Source organism: Schistocerca nitens, chromosome 1 (genome assembly GCF_023898315.1).
Source record: "Schistocerca nitens isolate TAMUIC-IGC-003100 chromosome 1, iqSchNite1.1, whole genome shotgun sequence".
Lineage (NCBI taxonomy): Eukaryota > Metazoa > Arthropoda > Insecta > Orthoptera > Acrididae > Schistocerca > Schistocerca nitens.
Window position 1 is genome coordinate 868,993,897 of NC_064614.1, and position 22,077 is coordinate 869,015,973.

At 44.2% G+C, this 22,077-nt stretch overlaps 1 protein-coding gene across 1 annotated transcript in view; it reads right to left on the bottom strand.

The window, feature by feature from the left end:
- The window catches only part of LOC126237247 (leucine-rich repeat-containing protein 15-like), a 77,094-nt gene that overhangs the window by 25,956 nt on the left and 29,061 nt on the right, over positions 1-22,077 (bottom strand). Inside the window, exon 2 of the mRNA XM_049947163.1 lies at positions 8,589-8,662. Coding sequence (XP_049803120.1) covers positions 8,589-8,615 — 27 coding nt within the window. The 5' untranslated portion in view covers positions 8,616-8,662. The remainder of the gene's footprint in view (positions 1-8,588; positions 8,663-22,077) is intronic.

Below are 22,077 nucleotides of genomic sequence, written 5' to 3' on the forward strand. Positions count from 1 at the left end.
GTTATTACCTCTGACTTTCTATCGTTGCTTCTTACTTTCTATCATGAGTTATTACCTCTCACTTTCTATCATTAGTTATTACCTCTCACTTTTTATTATTAGTTATTACCTCTCACTTTCTATTATTAGTTATTACCTCTCACTTTCTATTGTTGGTTATTACCTCTCACTTTCTATCATTAGTTATTACCTCTCACTTTCTATCGTTATGTAGCACTTCCGTGATAACAGAACTACTGACAGGATGATCCAGCAAATGGTCACTGAAGGTCGTTATAAATATGCACTTGTTCCACTGAATAAAAAAAATTAAATTAAAAGGTAAAAACTGTCCAGAGATCGTTCAGGTATGGAAAAACAATGAGTCAGAGAGCATTACTAATGTACATTGCAAATAAAAGTCATATCAGCAATGTCAGCCAGTAATGCGCTTTGACAGGTTTTTAATTTCTTTTTATTTTTGTGAGATTCAGTTATAGAAATGTGCAAAAGTATAGCTACAGTAAACGTCTACATATATGTTCTACAAGACTATTTAGGTTGCTTTTTGCTGGAAGATACTATTAGTGGCGTTGTGATAGTCTGTAATGTGTGTCTTAATGGCAATATCGTTATGTCAGACATCTGGCTACATCCAACGAAAGAAATATTCACATAATACACTCCTGGAAATTGAAATAAGAACACCGTGAATTCATTGTCCCAGGAAGGGGAAACTTTATTGACACATTCCTGGGGTCAGATACATCACATGATCACACTGACAGAACCACAGGCACATAGACACAGGCAACAGAGCATGCACAATGTCGGCACTAGTACAGTGTATATCCACCTTTCGCAGCAATGCAGGCTGCTATTCTCCCATGGACACGATCGTAGAGATGCTGGATGTAGTCCTGTGGAACGGCTTGCCATGCCATTTCCACCTGGCGCCTCTGTTGGACCAGCGTTCGTGCTGGACGTGCAGACCGCGTGAGACGACGCTTCATCCAGTCCCAAACATGCTCAATGGGGGACAGATCCGGAGATCTTGCTGGCCAGGGTAGTTGACTTACACCTTCTAGAGCATGTTGGGTGGCACGGGATACATGCGGACGTGCATTGTCCTGTTGGAACAGCAAGTTCCCTTGCCGGTCTAGGAATGGTAGAACGATGGGTTCGATGACGGTTTGTATGTACCGTGCACTATTCAGTGTCCCCTCGACGATCACCAGTGGTGTACGGCCAGTGTAGGAGATCGCTCCCCACACCATGATGCCGGGTGTTGGCCCTGTGTGCCTCGGTCGTATGCAGTCCTGATTGTGGCGCTCACCTGCACGGCGCCAAACACGCATACGACCATCATTGGCACCAAGGCAGAAGCGACTCTCATCGCTGAAGACGACACGTCTCCATTCGTCCCTCCATTCACGCCTGTCGCGACACCACTGGAGGCGGGCTGCACGATGTTGGGGCGTGAGCGGAAGACGGCCTAACGGTGTGCGGGACCGTAGCCCAGCTTCATGGAGACGGTTGCGAATGGTCCTCGCCGATACCCCAGGAGCAACAGTGTCCCTAATTTGCTGGGAAGTGGCGGTGCGGTCCCCTACGGCACTGCGTAGGATCCTACGGTCTTGGCGTGCATCCGTGCGTCGCTGCGGTCCGGTCCCAGGTCGACGGGCACGTGGACCTTCCGCCGACCGCTGGCGACAACATCGATGTACTGTGGAGACCTCACGCCCCACGTGTTGAGCAATTCGGCGGTACGTCCACCCGGCCTCCCGCATGCCCACTATACGCCCTCGCTCAAAGTCCGTCAACTGCACATACGGTTCACGTCCACGCTGTCGCGGCATGCTACCAGTGTTAAAGACTGCGATGGAGCTCCGTATGCCACGGCAAACTGGCTGACACTGACGGCGGCGGTGCACAAATGCTGCGCAGCTAGCGCCATTCGACGGCCAACACCGCGGTTCCTGGTGTGTCCGTTGTGCCGTGCGTGTGATCATTGCTTGTACAGCCCTCTCGCAGTGTCCGGAGCAAGTATGGTGGGTCTGACACACCGGTGTCAATGTGTTCTTTTTTCCATTTCCAGGAGTGTACATTGATCCTGAAGACGAGGGATTATGCTATCGAAATGCATGACAGAAGAAAATAAAAGTGATTTATACCGACCGTTGTGGTAATTTCCGTTTTTTAAAATCTGATGCTTTCTGAAGACCAACCGGTCTTAGCCATGGTGGCATACGTATTACATGCATCCGCGATGGCCGTTATCCGGCAGTGTGGGTTAATGTCAGTTAGTACAACATGTGAAACAGACATGAAATCAAGGGCTGTCTGAACAGTTACCGCCATGCTGCAGAAGCTTTAAAGGTTGAGATACTATCGTTCCTTCAGTTAACTACGTATATCTTAGAAAAACAATGTAGGCAAACCTTCCCCGAAGGAAGAGTACGTAATTCTTCTTTGGTCAACTCGTTGACAAGCTAATAGCCAGTCACAACAGAGACATTGTCAATGGTTGACATGTTCGTCAAGGTCCATCAGATATCACGGTTGATGTCTTGTGGACTATCATACAAACAGCGTGGAGGCAGGTTCTCTAGTTACACATGTCCTTATGGGTTCGCGTGGGGGCTTGGTACCACATAGAATCCTAATAGTCACATTTAATGTACACGTAATTTGATCTGTCATGGCTTTAACCTGTAATATATACTGATTTTCAGATAACTTCCTTTTGCTCTCGACGGTATAGTATGATTCATTAAAATTACACCCAAATATGTTACATTTAGTTAGTTAGCTTCATGTTTAATGGATCATTGTTACAATTAATGGTAACTAGATGGAACGTGTCACATATCACTGAAGCAACAAAGAAACTGATATAGGCATGCATATTCAAATACGGAGATATGTAACCAGGAAGAATATGGCGCTGCAGCCGGCAACGCCTATATAAGACAACAAGTGTGTGGCGCATTTGTTAGATCGGTTGCTACTGCTTCAATGGCAGGTTATCGAGAATTAAGTGACTCTGAAAGTGGTGTTATAGTCGGCGCACGAGCGATGGGACACGGCATCTCCGAGGTAGAGATCAAGTGGTGACTTTCCCGTACGATCATTTCACGAGTGTACCGTGAATATCAGGAGTCCGGTAAAACATTAAATCTCCGAAATCGCTACGGCCGGAAAAAAGCACTCTGGAAGAAAGGGACTGAAGAGAATTGCTGCAGATTTCAGAGCTGAGCCATCAACAAGTGTCAGCATGTGTGCTATTCAACGATACAATATCGATATTGGTTTTCGGAGCAGAAGGCCCACTCGTGTACCCTTCGTGACCGCACGACGCAAAGCCTGTGCCCGTCAACTCCTACATCGGACTGTTGATAACTGGAAACATGTTGCCTGGTCGGACGAGTCTCGTTTCAAATTGTATCGAGCCGATGGACGTGTACGCGAATGAAGACAACTTTATGAATGCATGGACCCCGCATGCCAGCAGGGGACTGTTCAGGCTGGTAGAAGCCCTGTAATGGTGTGCGGCATGTGCAATTGGAGCGATATGGGACCGTTGCGGTATGTGGGCGAGCGTTATCCTGTTGAAAAACATTTCCTGGAATGCTGTTCATGAATGGCAGAGCAACAGGTCTCTCACTTCTCTGACGTTCAAATTTTCAATCAGCGTGCCTGCGATAACCTTGAGAGTACTCCTGCTGTCATACGAGATCGCACCCCAGACTTTAACTCCAGGCGTAGGTTCAGTGTGTCTACCACGCAGCAATGTTGGTTGCAGGCCCTCAAGTGGTCTCCTTCTAATCAACACACGGCTATCACTGACACCGGAGCAAAAAATACAACAGACCTCTAGCCTGCCCTCCGATGAGCTCCCGCTTGACACCATTGAAGTAGCAACCAGCAGTGGCTTGGAGTCAGTATAATGTACACTACAGTTCGTCTGGCTCGGAGCTGTCCTTGAAGAAAGCGATTTATAACAGTTCGTTGTGTCTCTTTGGTGCCAGATATTGCTCCAATTATTGCTGCAGATGCAGTGCGATGCGCCAGAACCATGCGCCGTACACGGTGGTCTTCCCTCTCGGTAGTGTCACGTGGCCGTACGAATCCCTCTCTTCTTTCAACTTCTTGAGACCGTACATTCTCGTGGCCACCACTACCAGGAAGAACGTACAATAGCTACATTCGTGCCAAGTCTTTCTCTAATTTCTCGTAGCTGTTTTAACGACGTCGTTCAAACTCCGTGAAATGTCGATAATGTCGTCTTTGTCGCCTTAAAGGCATTCTTGCCTAACAGCAACTCACCACTTCCGATCTCAAAAGTAACTAATAGTCACGACCTTTACAGCGTCTATTTAAAACAAAACTGATTTGCTGCAACTATCTTTCAAATGTTGTCAGACGACACTGCCATTTGGATGCTCTTCTAACAACCTCTCTTATCACTTGACCACACTTTTATTTTTCCAACTATCTTACGCATTTCAACTAATAATAATAATAATAATAATAACAATAATAATAATAATGGCGTGTGACTAGGACCTCCCGTCGGGTACATCGTTCACCTAGTCCAAGTCTTTCGATCTGACGCCACTTCGGTGACCTGCGCGTCGATGGGGATGATATGATGATGATTAGGAGAAAAAAACACCCAGTCCCTGAGCGGAGAAAATCTCCGACCCAACCGGGATTCGAACCCGGAACCTTACGATTGACCGTCTGACGCGCTGACCACTCAGCTACCGGGGGCGGACCGCGTTTCAACTTTCCGTCATTTTCAACACAAAACTGGTATCATAAGGTATGAAAATATGATACATTTAACCACTGATAAGAGACATATTATAACGACTAAAACGTGGATTCCTAGTTTACTAGTGTTATGTCTGTCTTGGTCTTTAGATACATTGTGTCACGCTAACATTTCCGATCACGAGACAAGTGCAACTGCCACCAAGGGAAAATTTTGGAAGCCAGGTGGACTAAATCGCTTAGCGGCACTGGGTACGAGGTACACGCTGCAATTTGTTTCTCTTTACAACCACAATTTTCATTGCGTAAACCAGTTTCATCAGTAAACATGGAAATCACTTTACAGTGTTTTGCAAAAGATAGTACTCTACAAAAATAGTACACTGGAAGAAAGGGCTGATTGGCCTTTGGGCCAACAGTCTATTAACTAACAAATCTTCCCCTTTTCCACAAGTTACAGCACATAAATTACTATCATGAGTGAAAGTACACTGATAAAGGTTAAAATTATAGACATCACTAGAGGGTTGGAAGGGAATTGGCCGGCCGGAGTGGCGGAGCGGTTCTAGGCGCTACAGTCTGGAACCGCGCGACAGTTACGGTTGCAGGTTCGCATCCTGCCTCGGGCATGGATGTGTGTGATGTCCTTAGGTTAGTTAGGTTTAAGTAGTTCTAAGTTCTAGGGGACTGATGACTATAGATGTTAAGTCCCATAGTGCTCAGAGCCATTTGAACCATTTTTTTTGTATTACCATAAAACTGTTTTCTGTGAGTAACAAGCATTGGAGAACACCATGACGCAAATTAAAGGACAGCGGAGAGGGGGTGATCGGATACTTGGTATTAATCTTGACAGATCAAAAATCCTGTAAAACTGTTTAAAACTCTGCACAACGCCCCGATATGGCCGCTATTAAATGCGCTTGAGGAATTGGAGATTTCTCAGAGTAAAACAAAATTTTCGTAGAAATAGTTGACGAGCAAATAAATTTCACCAATAACTGGTTTTTCAGTCTATTTACGGAACACTTATAGTTCCGCCGTTATCCTGGGGCCTCAGGAGAGGGCGACGCAGTACGGCTGGTCACTAGACAGTATTCTTTTTGTGATTAGTGGCTTTCTGTTCTGCATTTTACCCCCAAGTCTGTTCAATTTCGTGTGGCTTTCTCCTGCGTCCCGTGTTGTGCACAAGATGATGAAAGTTTAATTATTTACTACATATTTAGTGTCATACGCGGAGCCGGCCGAAGTGGCCGTGCGGTTAAAGGCGCTGCAGTCTGGAGCCGCAAGACAGCTACGGTCGCAGGTTCGAATCCTGCCTCGGGCATGGATGTTTGTGATGTCCTTAGGTTAGTTAGGTTTAACTAGTTCTAAGTTCTAGGGGACTAATGACCTCAGCAGTTGAGTCCCATAGTGCTCAGAGCCATTTTTTGTCATACGCGATGATTGGTCAAAGGCCGATAGAGTATTCATAAGCAAATTTTCAGGGCTTTATGCTGTATGACACAAGTAAAAAACTGTTGACAACAGCGTTTGTACAGCTGTTTCATAAATGTTTCGCGTTATTTTATTCAAGTTGTCACTATATAAACATTTGTAGCTTCAGTATTGTATATAGCTCTAAAGGAATTGTTAATATGTCAAGATTAATTTAGTGTACCACAGTACCCCTCGCCCCCTTCTTTAATTGCGTCGTGGTCATTTGCAATGTTTCTGTTCATAGAAAACAGTCTTATGGTTATACAACCAAAAAAGATCTTAGGCGCGTTACTTTACGTACGCCAGCTTTAACCAGTTCCCTTCTAATCCTCTACTTATCTCCATGATTTTAACTTTTATTTGCGTACTTTCACTGATGATAGTATTTTGTGTGCTGTAAGCTTTAAAAAAAATAACATTTGTTAGTTAACAGACAGTTGGCCTCAACGCCAATCAGCACGTTCTTCCATGGCATTGATTTAAAAAATCTATTGCACATTGTTTTGTAGTGTTATACCTTCTTGTAAAACACTCTAAGGGATTTACATGTTTACCGACGATTTGGTATTTCTGGATTTCCGGAAAACTTTCGCCACTGTACCACACAAACTGCTTGCTTGTGGAATATCTGCTCAGTTATGTGACTCGCTTTGTGATTTCCTGTCAGAGAGGCCACAGTTCGTAGTAATTCACGGAAAGCAGCGAGAAAACAGAAGTGACTTCTGCCCTTCCCCAAGGTAGTGTCATGGGCCCTTTGCTGTTGCTTATCTATACAAACGAATTCTGAAACAATCTGAGTGGCCGTCTTAGGTTTTATGCAGATGACACTATCGTTTATCGTCTAGTAAAGTCATCAGAAGATCAAAACAAATTGCAAAACGATTTAGAAAAGATGTCTGTATGGTGCGAAAATTGGAAATTGACCCTAAATAACGAAAAGTGAGGTCATTCACATGGGTGCTCAAAGGAATCCGTTGAACTTTGGTTACACGATAAATCAGTCGAATCTAAAGGCCGTAAATTCAACCAAATACCTGTGAATTACAATTACGAACAACTTAAATTGGAAGGGACATTTAGAAAATGTTGTGGGGAAGGCTAACCAAAGACTGCGTTTTATTGGCAGGACACTTAGAAAATGTAACAGATCAACCAAGGAGACTGCCTACACAACGCTTGTCCCTCCTGTTTTAGAATACTGCTGCGCCGTGTGGCATGCTTCCCAGGTAGGACTGACGGAGTACATCGAAAAAGTTTATGAAGAGCAGCACGTTTAATATTGTCGCGAAATAGGGGACAGAGTGTCACCGAAATGATACAAGGTTTGGGATGGACATCATTAATACAAAGGCGTTTTTCGTTGCGACGGAATCTTCTCAGGAAATTCCAGTCACCTACTTTCTCCTGCGTATGCGAAAATATTTTGTTGACGCCGACCTACATAGGGAGAAACGATCATCACGATAAAATAAGAAAACTCAGAGGTCTTACGGAAAGATATACGTGCTCAGTTTTTCCGAGCGCTATACGAGATTGGAATAATAGAGAACTGTAAAGGTGGTTCGATGAACCCACTGCCGAACACTTATGCGTGATTTGCAGAGTATCCATCTAGATGTAGATGAAACTGTTTTACACGATGAAAATTGTGGCTGTAACCAGAAACAAATTGCAGCGTGTACCACTTACCCAGAAACAAATTGCAGCGTGTACCACGTACCTAGCGCCGCCTAGCGGTTTAGAACTCTTGATTTCTAAACTTTTCCCTTGGTAGCAGTTTGCATTTGTCTCGTGATCGGGAATCTTGACGTGATATAATGTATCTAACGACCAATTTTATATGACATAACACTGATAAGCTAGGAAGCCATATTCTAGTCGTTATGATATATCTCGTATCAAGGGTGAAATGTATCATATTGTCATACCTTCTGATAGCAGGTTTTCCGTTGTATTTTGTAGCCTTTCAAAATGACGGAAAGTCGAAACGCATAAGGTTGTTGGGAAAGCAAATGTGTGGTCAAGACACAAGAAAAATTATTAAAACTGGTTTATCGTTCTCTTTTGGGCGTTACTAGCGCCACTCTTACTAGACTGGCGCGATGCTTGAATGGACATCATCTTTCAGACGCAGAAACATGTCTACCAACTTCCGTTTATGTATCACAACTCCTTCTTCCGTCAGTGTTACTCTAGTTTTTGAAAATCGCTGAGCATTTTTCATCTGGTTTCATGAAAAAGACACTGATAACATCGTTTTAAAAGATGTGTGGTGATAGGGAAATATCAGTTTGTTCTTCGCGTCAGATTCCAAAAATTCAAGGAGAAAAGAAGCAGATTTTATAACTCACCTTGAAAGACATGTCGAGCATCAGCATGATGTATACTAAGGCCAGACAATCAGATGCAGCTCACTAACTGTTCCCTGTAAAACAGAAACACGTGTTCTCATTCTTGTCGCTTATTCACGAGTCCTGTAAAAAGGAAAAATTATACACAGAAAAAGACAGAAACAGGAAATGAGACCCTGTAACTTCATTGAAAACATCGTAATGAGTTTTCTGTAGCGGCCATGAGTGCTTGGTGTAAGTAATTTAAGTAACTTTTATTTATTACATTTCCTCTTGGCCACTAACGTTTTTACTGTAACTGGTTACTTTTTGCGGTTGATAACGACAATATACTTGACTTTAAACAATTCTTGATTTGATCTTTCAGTGTTCTCACATTAGTGTCACATTTGGCATTGTGTAGTATGATACGAAGTTATCCTTATAATATCACTATCCGTTTCATTGCTGTGTGTATAACATTAGTAGAACTAAATTTTCGCTTTTGAGTCCCGCTATGACGTACACATCATCTATTGAAGTGAGAAACGATTAATACATTTCAACGGCAAATGTTTCAGGTATTAATGACGTACGCTAACGCTGAAGGAACCGTCGATACATCGAAGTATGCGACTTGTTAATGGAGGATTTGCACAGGGTTCTGCTAGAGCACATGGAAAACAGTGGATATTGACTATATAGGTGAAACAGCTGAAGAGAGTTGCTTCTCCGAGAAACTGAAACGCCCTGTTTGGCAAGCCGGGACTCCTCTGTTTGGCGCCAATAGCAAAAGCCCCTTCTTACCGAGACGTGTCTTCGGAAATCGAAGACGAGGCCCGGTCTATTGCTCTTACCTGCGGCTACGTAAATAGCCGAACGTCTCTCTCCAAAAGGGATGGAAGATGATGCCTGTCTAGAAAAGCGCTTCGCGGCATCTTTAAAGTGCCACGGCGACGACTGAAACGAAACACAAGCGAAGATATTGAAAAGAAACTTATCTTTTACTGTGGTAAAATTAAGGGGACTTTTGTTAACAGGAAACTTTTTAAGAAAAGAATTATGAAAAGCACATGACAAGATACCGAACATGAGAGCATGAGAGGTATAAGCAACGTACGAAGCACTTGTGGAATAACTGAACGCAGTGGTGTTGGGTAAAATACTCAGCGAACGACGATAATTTGTGAAACTGAGTTATAAAGATATACAAACATTTATTTGTCATTGCACATTGAAATTGATCCCAACTGACCAAGAAACTGAAACTTCCTGGCAGATTAAAAATGTGTGCCCGACCGAGACTCGAACTCGGAACCTTTGCCTTTCGCGGGCAAGTGCTCTACCATCTGAGCTACCGAATCACGACTCACGGCCGGTACTCACAGCTTTACTTCTGCCAGTATCTCGTCTCCTACCTTCCAAACGTGCCACAGTCTACCATTCACGTAAACATGACTATTAGAAACACTAACACAAAACTGAGTTAGACTCTCCTGCACCAGCACACAGTGTAGGTATCCTTTCATGTACTGGATTTGTCAAAGAACAAATGGAGACACAAGGAAAACATACTGGATGATATACTGCTCACACAGTCCTCCGTCTTCAGTTGAAGATTTTGAGTACTATGCAGTTTGCTGAAGCAGAAGCTACGATAAAAACATGCAGCTCGCGAGCATCCTTTTACATAACGGAAGCTGTTTTAGTCAAGAGTTTGTTTAGAAAGTGCGAAAGTGTCATGAGGAAAGTCATTCAGCTACAATGGCAAACGCCACAGGACCGGCGTTATGGTGTGGTTTACTACTAGAAAATTTGGAAAGCATAAGTTACTAGAAGGTCAACTAATATAGGATGGTCAGAAATAGTCTGAGAACCTTGTAAGGGTGTTTCAGGGGAGATTATGCTGAGAAATAAATCTTAAGAAGAAAATTACACTAAAGCGCCAAAGAAACTAGTATAGGCACGCGTATTCAAAGACAGAGTTATGTAAACAGGCAGAATATGGCGCTGCGATCGGCAACGCCTGTATAAGACAAGTGCCCGGCGCAGTTGTTACATAGGTTACTACTGCTACAGTGACAAGTTATTTGGAGTGAGTTTGAAAGTGCTGTTACAGACGGCGCACGAGCGATGGGACGGCATCTCCGAGGTAGCGATGAGGTGGGGATTTTCCCGTACGACCATATCACGAGTGTACCGTGAGTATCCGGAATCCGGAAAAAAATCTCCGACATCGTTGCGGCCAGAAAAAGATCCTGAAAGAACGGGGCCAACGAGGATTGAAGAAAATCGGTCAACATGACAGAAAGCAACCCTTCCGAAAACTGCTGGGCCATCAACAAGTGTCAACGTGCGAACCATTTAATGAGACATCATAGATATGGGCTTTCGGAGCCGCAGGCCTACTCGTTTATCCTTGATGACTCGTGTATCCTTGAAGCTTTATTATACCTCGCCTGGGCCCGTCAACACCGACATTCCACTGTTGCCTGGTCGGATGAGTCTTGTTTCAAATTGTATCGAGCTGATGGACGTGTACGGGTATGGAGACAATCTCATGAACCCATGGATCCTGCATGTCAGTAGCCGAATGTTCAAGCTGGCAGAGGCTCTGCAATGGTGTGGGGCGTGTGCAGTTGGAGTAATATGGGACCCATGATACGTCTAGATACGACTCTGACAGGTAACACATACGTCAACATCTTGTCTGATCACCTGTATCCATCCATGTCCATTGTGCATTCCGACGGACTTGGGCAATTCCAGTACGACAATGCGACACACCACAATCCAAATTACTACAGAGAGACTCTTGTGATTTTAAACGCTTCTGCTGTCCACCAAACACCCCAGATATGAACATTATTGAATGAATTTGAGATGCCTTGCAACGTGCTATTCAGAAGAGATCTCCACCCCCTCGTACTCGCGCGGATTTGTGGACAGCCCTGCAGGATTCGTGGTGTCATTTCCTTCCAGTACTATTTCAGACGTTAGTGTGCTTCACTTCTGCGTGCTCGCGGGGGCCGTACTTGATATTAGGCAGAAGTACCAGTTCCTATGGCTCCTCAGTGTAGATACATTGCACCATTGCAGAACTTTTGAGCACTGATGTAAGTCAATCACGTCGTTGGGTGCACAAATTCAAGCATTTGCACGCGCTAAAATGCGGCAACGCACAGACATCAATGCCCCATGAGCTGTCACTTGTTCAAATGCTCATTACCAGTTAAAATATGTTTTTTTCGGAAGTGATGCTTTTGAGGTAGGTGAGCCAAAACTATACTTGTTCCGTTTGACGAAACAAAACGGGGAACACTTTTTTTGACATTCTCTCTGGTGGGTGCTTGCTTGAATCTCTGTGCGCGACGACCTGAGCGGCTAACTTCAGTGCTAAATATCTCGGAAATGGCACATCATATCGAGTTTTTTTTAATTATTTCTCAGCACAACCTCCCCTGCAACATCTTTAAAATCTTCTCATGTTCTGACTAACCTGTATATTATTTTCTCTAACTTACGTTACGCCAGAAGACCATAAAGGTAAAATTTTAGAGATTAGAGGTCGTACCGAGCTTTACAAACAGTCTCTCCCCACGCGCCATCTGCTTAGTGTAAGTTACTAGTGGGCACGAAGCACACTGCCACAGGCTGTAAAGTGGCTTGAAGAGCGTACATGCAGATACAGAACATTTTATCATCGTGTCTCTTGCTAGAGTTTACAGTCGAAATGGAGAGATAATTTGCAGTAAGTCGCGTTTAGAGCAGATCAGAGATTTCGTTTGGTAGTGTGGCATCGATTTGAGAAGCGGCTACTTGTGGAATGTAGCTCAGAGACATCATGGATAAACACCGACAGTGTGGTGCGAAGAGCCATAAATCTCGTTCATAGAGAAAACACAGAATTTACAGGATCCGACATCGGACTCGCTTCGGGTACGGTAGCGGTTCCGGTCCATGATTTAGGTTTCCCTTGGATACCCTACATCGCTCAAGTTAAATGCCGGGACGGTTGCTTTAAAATGAAACAGCCCATTCCCTTCCGCATCTGTCCACCAAACGGGATTGTGCTCCGTCTCCAGCGGCCTTGTCGACGGAGGGACGTTAAATTCCTGATCTCCCCTTTAAATTGCAAAATGCGCGGAGAACAAATTCAGAGCATTGTGATGAACTACCTGCGACATCGACGATATGTGGTCTCTCGAGGGAACATTGTATGTAATTGGATAATAGATGGCCAAAACGTGTTATCAGTTTTTAGCATGAAGCTCATAACAATAAATTAGATAGGAGAAGATTGGATAAAGTAGCAGGCTATTTGGTGTTGCGAAATGATAAACGTTCATATCCTCACTACAATTACTGCTTTTGTGAGTACACAATTACGGGTATCCATTATTTACAAATATCCTAAGAAAAACGAAATAAATTAAATGAAGTAACGATGATTTTTTACTGTGACCTTCTAAGGTCTACATATATTCCGTCTGGCTTTAAGACAGACTTTCAGTATATAGCAAACATATTTCACGTTATTTCAGTACGCCGAGTGTATGTACAACACAACAGAGGAGTAGTTATTGAGAGGCCCGACAAACGTGTGGCTCCTGAGGAGAGGCAGCAGCCTTTTCAGTAGCTGCAGGGGCAACAGTCTGGATGATTGATCTGACGTTGTAACATCAACCAAAACGACCTTTCCGGAAGGCTTGCAGCTCAGAAGGATATAAGTTAAAACAGCACCACATCAGTCTTTGGACTGAAGACCACAACAACAACAACAGTTTCGATTGCAGAAATCTTTTAATAAATCGTCAAGTAATATTTCCAAAATTTTGAAGTCCGTAGTAGAAGAGGTCGTCTGTTATTTTCAGAAATATCTTAGGGTCATCTTCTTGATAAGGGCACCAGTTGATTTCCACTAGGAACTCCAGAACCGTGTTTGTCACGATTACGTAATCCTATCACTTGTACTGCATTTCTTCTCCTTTAGTAACGGCGTACTCTGTTGTTCACGAAGAATGCCGTTTTAGTTATAAAAGAAATCCATCACTTTGTAGAGAATCTTTGTCTTCTGCACAGACTGTTCGCTTTCAGTTTGTCAGGGTCACGCCGTACCTCGTTTTAAGTGTTTATTCTACTCCGCCGTCCTCCTCCCACATCACGCACCGTCCATGATAGGCACTCTGATACTTAATTACCCAATTACTCAGGTAAAAATTCTAGTGCCTTGCAAAGTTTTAAAAACCTTTGTGTATTTCCTGGACCTACTTGGGAGGAAAATCGTAGGTTATGGATAGTGTTGTTATTCACTTCAGTAGGAAGTAAGATACTCCTGGAGCACCAGAAAACATACTAAGCACGTTGTCCTTGTGGCGAAATGTACTAAACTGAAAGGATATTGCATAATGCTATGCGTTGTTGCACATGCTCGGGGAATAACGGAAGGATAACGAGTAAGGATGTGGTCGACCATGTCGTCGCAACCTCGGAGTACGGGATGTTCCGGTCGGCTCTAGCACCTTCTTCCTCTCAGTTTCATTGAGGGAATCTCACCCGTGCAGCGCGCCATACTGTCATATAATATACTAGCTAGCGTGCGTGTGCGTGTGTGTGTGTGTGTGGCACATGAAGCTTCGAGTACGGCTGCGAGCGTGAACACCTTTGCCTTAATCAAACTTGTTGACACAAGAAGAACTCTCTTTCTCTGTCATATAAATAAGCATGGCGTAAAATACTATAATAATTCCACTGAATGGGGAACGGAACTTATTCCTAATTGTGTTTAGGAGAAAATTCGAAAAAAATGGTTCAAATGGCTCTGAGCACTATGGGACTTAACATCTGAGGTCATCAGTCCCCTAGAACTTAAAGAACTACTTAAACCTAACTAACCTAAGGACATCACACACAGCCATGCCAGAAGCAGGATTCGAACCTGCGACCGTAGCGGTCGCGCGGTTCCAGACTGAAGCGCCTACAACCGCTCGGCCACACCGGCTGGCAAAATTCGAAAAAAAAAAAAAATTACTTCGTTAAAGGCTGTGATGCCATTACGCACTGTGGCCCGTAGACACGAATGTACAGTGGAAATCGGGATTAAGACGAAAGTGAGCAGGTAAATGTAAAGAAAGTTGATGAAATTCACTTTGCACAATAATAGTTTAGAAGCTCACTATAGTAGATATATTTAGGTCACAGATTTGGATTTATAAGTAGCCAGTGTTTAGATGCCGACCGCCCTGGTACGCCGCTTGCTGTTGACAATTATGCCCTTGCCTTTACGACAGAGTCGAGAGGAAGGTGGCGTTGAGTCCCACACACCAATCTTCGAGCCGATGTCCCAGACTCTGTTGCAAACCTCTAAACCTCTGCGCAGTGTCTCGCGAAGCGAAGGCACGCGACGATGTTGAATGTGATCCCTCCGTCCGGTGGGAATGTTAAGAAGCTCGGAGGCCCATTTGGTGCTCTTCTAGAGGAGTAGGTTGTGTGTTGGCACCGAATTTTACCCTCTCGTTCTCTCATCAACTCCAACACGAACACGACGCTGTACTAATCACGGACGAACATACCCACACACGCGCACACACACACACACACAAACACACACACACACACACACACACACACACACACACACACACACACACACCTACACACACACTCACATAACTATTACAGTCACCTGCAATTAATAGCTACAGTTCCATACAAAGCTCATACATCGCGAAGAAAAGGTGCCTGCTGGTGCGAAGGATAGGAAAAACATTTTCAATTAGGCGGCAGCGCCTGCACTTCGGCTTCCCCCAGCCGTTCATGCCGTACGACTTTGTCTGTACTTGATTTTATATATTACGGAATATGAAGTACTAATTATAGTGGCTAAGTAAAAATAAAAAAGTAAACATATTGCTGTCATGATGGCCTTCAGGCTGGAAGGTGAAAGTGAAGGTTCGGTTCATACTCGTCGTCGCGAGAGCAACAAAGAAAATTTACTCCAAATCGCTAAATACCGCAATTATGAACTTTTAGTGTAATCAAAAGCATTCCCCTGAAAATGGCACCTTGTTTTAAAGAGACTAGTACGTTCTTAGATGTACCGGAGAAGCTATGCAGATTTTGCTATTAACGGTCCGTAGTTTGGAAAACTACTGTCATCAGCTGTTCACGTTTATTTGTGTGGGCTTCTATCTAAGAGACAAACGGGATCGAGTCATCGTGTGTCCATAGGCAAGATCCAATGATAACGTGACGTTCACGACAAGATTTCGAAACGACGCCGGTAAGAGGCTGTGACAGACACGTAAACTTCGCTCACAGGCCCTGGCAGTCTCGTCGGTTTAGACCGACCGCCGTGTCATCTCCCGCCAATGGTGTATTTGGGTGCAGCACACCGCTCTCCCGGCCATATCAGATTTTCGTGACTTGGAGCCGCTACTAATCGCTCGAGTAGCTCCTCAGCATCACGAGGCTTACGTGCACTCTTTTCCATTCCTTCACAAAGGAAAATTCTCTGGCAGTATCGGCAATCGAACCTGGGTCCTCCGAAACGCGGTAAATCTCGATGACTACTCAGCTACTCGGGCGGACAGAGAGAGTGGTTTAGCGAGGCTATACTTGCGCAGATTCAGAATCAAGAATACCTAGCTTTGACTTGAGTCACTGCGTTTTATCGGTCCTGCATGGCAGCAGAAGGCACTAAATTACTTCAATGTCTCCCTGTGTACAGTGAAACGAGTATTGAGTAGTAAAATCTTCCACCTTCAAATTCTAAAGTTTCGTACACAAAGCTTCCCTTTGTGCAAAAACCCTACTGAAAATTTAGCTTTCGGAACAGTGCTTACTTCTTTTAGAATCGATAAGAGAATTACGGATAAATGAGAAGCGTATTTCCTCTGAGCGAATGTACCAAGAGAGTAAGAAACGCGTACAATGTCGACTGAGACAAGTTTTTTCTTCATTCTTCGACACAAAGCTAATAGTTTGCATAAAAACTTCGGGAAAATTTCACTGCGAGTATCAGTAATGTGAGATTCGTATTCTCCGTCCTACACTCTGGCTCGCCTCTTATTTCATCTTAAAAAGGCACACGTATGAGTCACGGAACACGAAAGGGTCCGGATGGCGAATATGTCTGGGAGTGCCATGGAAGGGAGTTGTACCCAGAGAGGTCAACACAAGTTCGTCATTGAATATGGTTGGCATTTCTGCCTGTTCACCAATGAAATGATTCCCATTTTCGGCTGACTTAATAAATAACTGCCAGGTGGTTATAATTAAATTACAGGTACTCACAGAAGCACAGTATGGGCTGTAATTATCATATGGCAATTAAAATCGACAGATGGGCCTAGTCTAGCGCGTTAACGCGGAGCCGATTTACGATGGAGAGAAAATTAGTTCCAATTTTGGCCACCAGATGCGAATGCAAGACATGCGTAAGGAAATGTTTCCGTGTGTAAAGGACTAGAACCGGGATGAGGGCAGAAAAGGTCAAAAAGCGAGAAGGGTATAATTTCGATTCTGTTATTACACAATTTGTTCAATACGGGCACAAAATACGTTGACGACATGCTGTACAGTGTCAGATTTGCACGTGGTGACCAAAATATTCAGCGTAATTCGGTTACGTATTAACACATTAGCTTATCTACCAGGCCGGCCGCGGTGCCGAACGGTTCTAGGCGCTTCAGTCCGGAAAAGCGCGACTGCTACGGTCGGAGGTTCGAATCCTGCCTCGGGCATGGATGTGTATGATGTCCTTAGGTTAGTTAGGTTTAAGTAGTTCTAAGTTCTAGGCGACTGATGACCTCAGCAGTTAAGTCGCATAGTGCTCAGAGCCATTTGAACCATTTTTGTTCAACTCCCATAGCTCAGAGCCATCTGAACTAAATCCACCAAGTTTCGCTGCCACACAATTACAACCCACACTGGACCTTCATAAGTAGGTAAACTTTAATTGTAACCACCTGTTATTTAATTGATTAAATTGCGACAAATGACGCACAAACCCATAAGCAGAGCAGGCGCCACCGCCGCAACAGAAAGTCTCTGTACGTACTGGTGGTTACCGCTGTCAGCCTCATTGTGTCCGAAGGTCGACGCGGGTGACTCATCTCACTCCCCAGCCCGCCCGGTTGGCAGCGCGGTCTAACGCACGGCTTTCCGGGCGGGAAGGAGCGCCTGGTCCCCGACACGAATCCGCCTGGCGGATTTGTGTCGAGGTTCGGTAGGCCGGCCAGTCTGTGGATGGTCTTTAGACGGTTTTCCATCTGCCTCGGCAAATGCGGGCTGGTTCCCCTTATTCCGCCTCAGCTACGCTATGTCGGCGATTGCTGCGCAAACAAGTTCTCCACGTACGCGTACAACACCATTACTCTACCTCGCAAACATAGGGGTTACATTCGTCTGGTGTGAGACGTTCCCTGGGGGGGTCCACCGGGGGCCGAACCGCACAATAACCCTGGGTTCGTTGTGGGGCGGCGGAGGGGTGAAGTGGACTGCGGTAGTCAAAAATGGTTCAAATGGCTCTGAGGACTATGGGACTTAACATCTGAGGTCATCAGTCCCCTAGAACTTAGAACTACTTAACCTAACTAACCTAAGGACATCTCACGCACCCATGCCCGAGGCAGGATTCGAACCTGCGGCCGTAGCGGTCACGCGGTTCCAGACTGAAGCGCCTAGAACCGCACGGCCACACCGGCCGGCAACTGCGGTAGTCGTCGTGGGGTTGTGGACCACTGCGGCTGCGGCGGGGGCGGAGCCTCTCCGTCGTTTCTAGGTCCCCGGTTAACATAACATAACATCTAACCCCTCCCCATGAACCATGGACCTTGCCGTTGGTGGGGAGGCTTGCGTGCCTCAGCGATACAGATGGCCGTACCGTAGGTGCAACCACAACGGAGGGGTATCTGTTGAGAGGCCAGACAAACATGTGGTTCCTGAAGAGGGGCAGCAGCCTTTTCAGTAGTTGCAGGGGCAACAGTCTGGATGATTGACTGATCTGGCCTTGTAAAATTAACCAAAACGGCCTTGCTGTGCTGGTACTGCGAACGGCTGAAAGCAAGGGGAAACTACAGCCGTAATTTTTCCCGAGGATATGCAGCTCTACTGTATGATTAAATGATGATGGCGTCCTCTTGGGTAAAATATTCCGGAGGTAAAATAGTCCCCCATTCGGATCTCCGGGCGGGGACTACTCCAGAGGACGTCGTTATCAGGAGAAAGAAAACTAGCGTTCTACGGATCGGAGCGTGGAATGTCAGATCACTTAATCGGGCAGGTAGGTTAGAAAATTTAAAAAGGGAAATGGATAGGTTAAAGTTAGATATAGTGGGAATTAGTGAAGTTCGGTGGCAGGAGGAACAAGACTTTTGGTCAGGTGATTACAGGGTTATAAATACAAAATCAAATAAAGGTAATGCAGGAGTAGGTTTAATAATGAATAAAAAAATAGGAGTGCGGGTTAGCTACTACAAACAGCATAGTGAACGCATTATTGTGGACAAGATAGACACAAAGCCCATGCCTACTACAGTAGTACAAGTTTATATGCCAACTAGCTCTGCAGATGATGAAGAAATTGATGAAATGTATGACGAGATAAAAGAAATTATTCAGGTAGTGAAGGGAGACGAAAATTTAATAGTCATGGGTGACTGGAATTCGTCAGTAGGAAAAGGGAGAGAAGGAAACATAGTAGGTGAATATGGATTGGGGGGAAGGAATGAAAGAGGAAGCCGCCTTGTAGAATTTTGCACAGAGCATAACTTAATCATAGCTAACACTTGGTTCAAGAATCATGAAAGGAGGCTGTATACATGGAAGAAGCCAGGAGATACTGACAGATTTCAGATAGATTATATAATGGTAAGACAGAGATTTAGGAACCAGGTTTTAAATTGTAAGACATTTCCAGGGGCAGATGTGGATTCTGACCACAATCTATTGGTTGTGAACTGCAGATTGAAACTGAAGAAACTGCAAAAAGGTGGGAATTTAAGGAGATGGGACCTGGATAAACTGAAAGAACCAGAGGTTGTAGAGAGTTTCAGGGAGAGCATAAGGGAACAATTGACAGGAATGGGGGAAAGAAATACAGTAGAAGAAGAATGGGTAGCTCTGAGGGATGAAGTGGTGAAGGCAGCAGACGATCAAGTAGGTAAAAAGACGAGGGCTAATAGAAATCCTTGGGTAACAGAAGAAATATTGAATTTAATTGATGAAAGGAGAAAATATAAAAATGCAGTAAATGAAGCAGGCAAAAAGGAATACAAACGTCTCAAAAATGAGATCGACAGGAAATGCAAAATGGCTAAGCAGGGATGGCTAGAGGACAAATGTAAGGATGTAGAGGCTTGTCTCACTAGGGGTAAGATAGATACTGCCTACAGGAAAATTAAAGAGACCTTTGGAGAGAAGAGAACCACTTGTATGAATATCAAGAGCTCAGATGGCAACCCAGTTCTAAGCAAAGAAGGGAAGGTAGAAAGGTGGAAGGAGTATATAGAGGGTTTATACAAGGGAGATGTACTTGAGGACAATATTATGGAAATGGAAGATGATGTAGATGAAGACGAAATCGGAGATAAGATACTGCGTGAAGAGTTTGACAGAGCACTGAAAGACCTGAGTCGAAACAAGGCCCCGGGAGTAGACAACATTCCACTAGAACTACTGATGGCCTCGGGAGAGCCAGTCATGACAAAACTCTACCATCTGGTGAGCACGATGTATGAGACAGGCGAAATACCCTCAGACTTCAAGAAGAATATAATAATTCCAATCCCAAAGAAAGCAGGTGTTGACAAATGTGAAAATTACCGAACTATCAGTTTAATAAGTCACAGCTGCAAAATACTAACGCGAATTCTTTACAGACGAATGGAAAAACTGGTAGAAGCTGACCTCGGGGAAGATCAGTTTGGATTCCGTAGGAATGTTGGAACACGTGAGGCAATACTGACCTTACGACTTATCTTGGAAGAAAGATTAAGAAAAGGCAAACCTACGTTTCTAGCATTTGTAGACTTAGAGAAAGCTTTTGACAATGTTGACTGGAATACTCTCTTTCAAATTCTGAAGGTGGTAGGGTTAAAATACAGGGAGCGAAAGGCTATTTACAATTTGTACAGAAACCAGATGGCAGTTATAAGAGTCGAGGGGCATGAAAGGGAAGCAGTGGTTGGGAAAGGAGTGAGACAGGGTTGTAGCCTCTCCCCGATGTTATTCAATCTGTATATTGAGCAAGCAGTAAAGGAAACAAAAGAAAAATTCGGAGTAGGTATTAAAATTCATGGAGAAGAAGTAAAAACTTTGAGGTTCGCCGATGACATTGTAATTCTGTCAGAGACAGCAAAGGACTTGGAAGAGCAGTTGAACGGAATGGACAGTGTCTTGAAAGGAGGATATAAGATGAACATCAACAAAAGCAAAACGAGGATAATGGAATGTAGTCAAATTAAGTCGGGTGATGCTGAGGGAATTAGATTAGGAAATGAGACACTTAAAGTAGTAAAGGAGTTTTGCTATTTAGGGAGTAAAATAACCGATGATGGTCGAAGTAGAGAGGATATAAAATGTAGACTGGCAATGGCAAGGAAAGCGTTTCTCAAGAAGAGAAATTTGTTAACATCGAGTATAGATTTAGGTGTCAGGAAGTCGTTTCTGAAAGTATTTGTATGGAGTGTAGCCATGTATGGAAGTGAGACATGGACGATAACTAGTTTGGACAAGAAGAGAATAGAAGCTTTCGAAATGTGGTGCTACAGAAGAATGCTGAAGATAAGGTGGGTAGATCACGTAACTAATGATGAGGTATTGAATAGGATTGGAGAGAAGAGAAGTTTGTGGCACAACTTGACTAGAAGAAGGGATCGGTTGGTAGGACATGTTTTGAGGCATCAAGGGATCACAAATTTAGCATTGGAGGGCAGCGTGGAGGGTAAAAATCGTAGAGGGAGACCAAGAGATCAATACACTAAGCAGATTCAGAAGGATGTAGGTTGCAGTAGGTACTGGGAGATGAAGAAGCTTGCACAGGATACAGTAGCATGGAGAGCTGCATCAAACCAGTCTCAGGACTGAAGACCACAACAACAACAACATCTAACCGCCGCTAGTTCATACCGCTGCCCAAAAGCCAGTGCCCTTCTTCCCTTGGACTCTTTCCAATTGCACACTGCCCTTGTAACAACTCTGCAGTATAGAGTCTGCTTGTAAACAACGTGGTGTAAGAATCGTTGAATAAAGGCAAACTGAAACGTTTCCATCCTGGCGGTGAAGGGCAGCCGTCCCATTTTACAGGCGCCACTTTACGTTAATGTATTTCGGTATGTTCGAGTAAATGGATTCCACACACAAAATTATTTAAGGCCCACACTTTAGCTTCTGACTCCCAATTTAAATTCAGTCATTACAGCTACAATTCCGATATTATGGTCGTTGTAAGGTGGAAGATTTTTGTCTCTGCATGTCGCAAAAGCTATGAACACTTCCAGAAATAAAC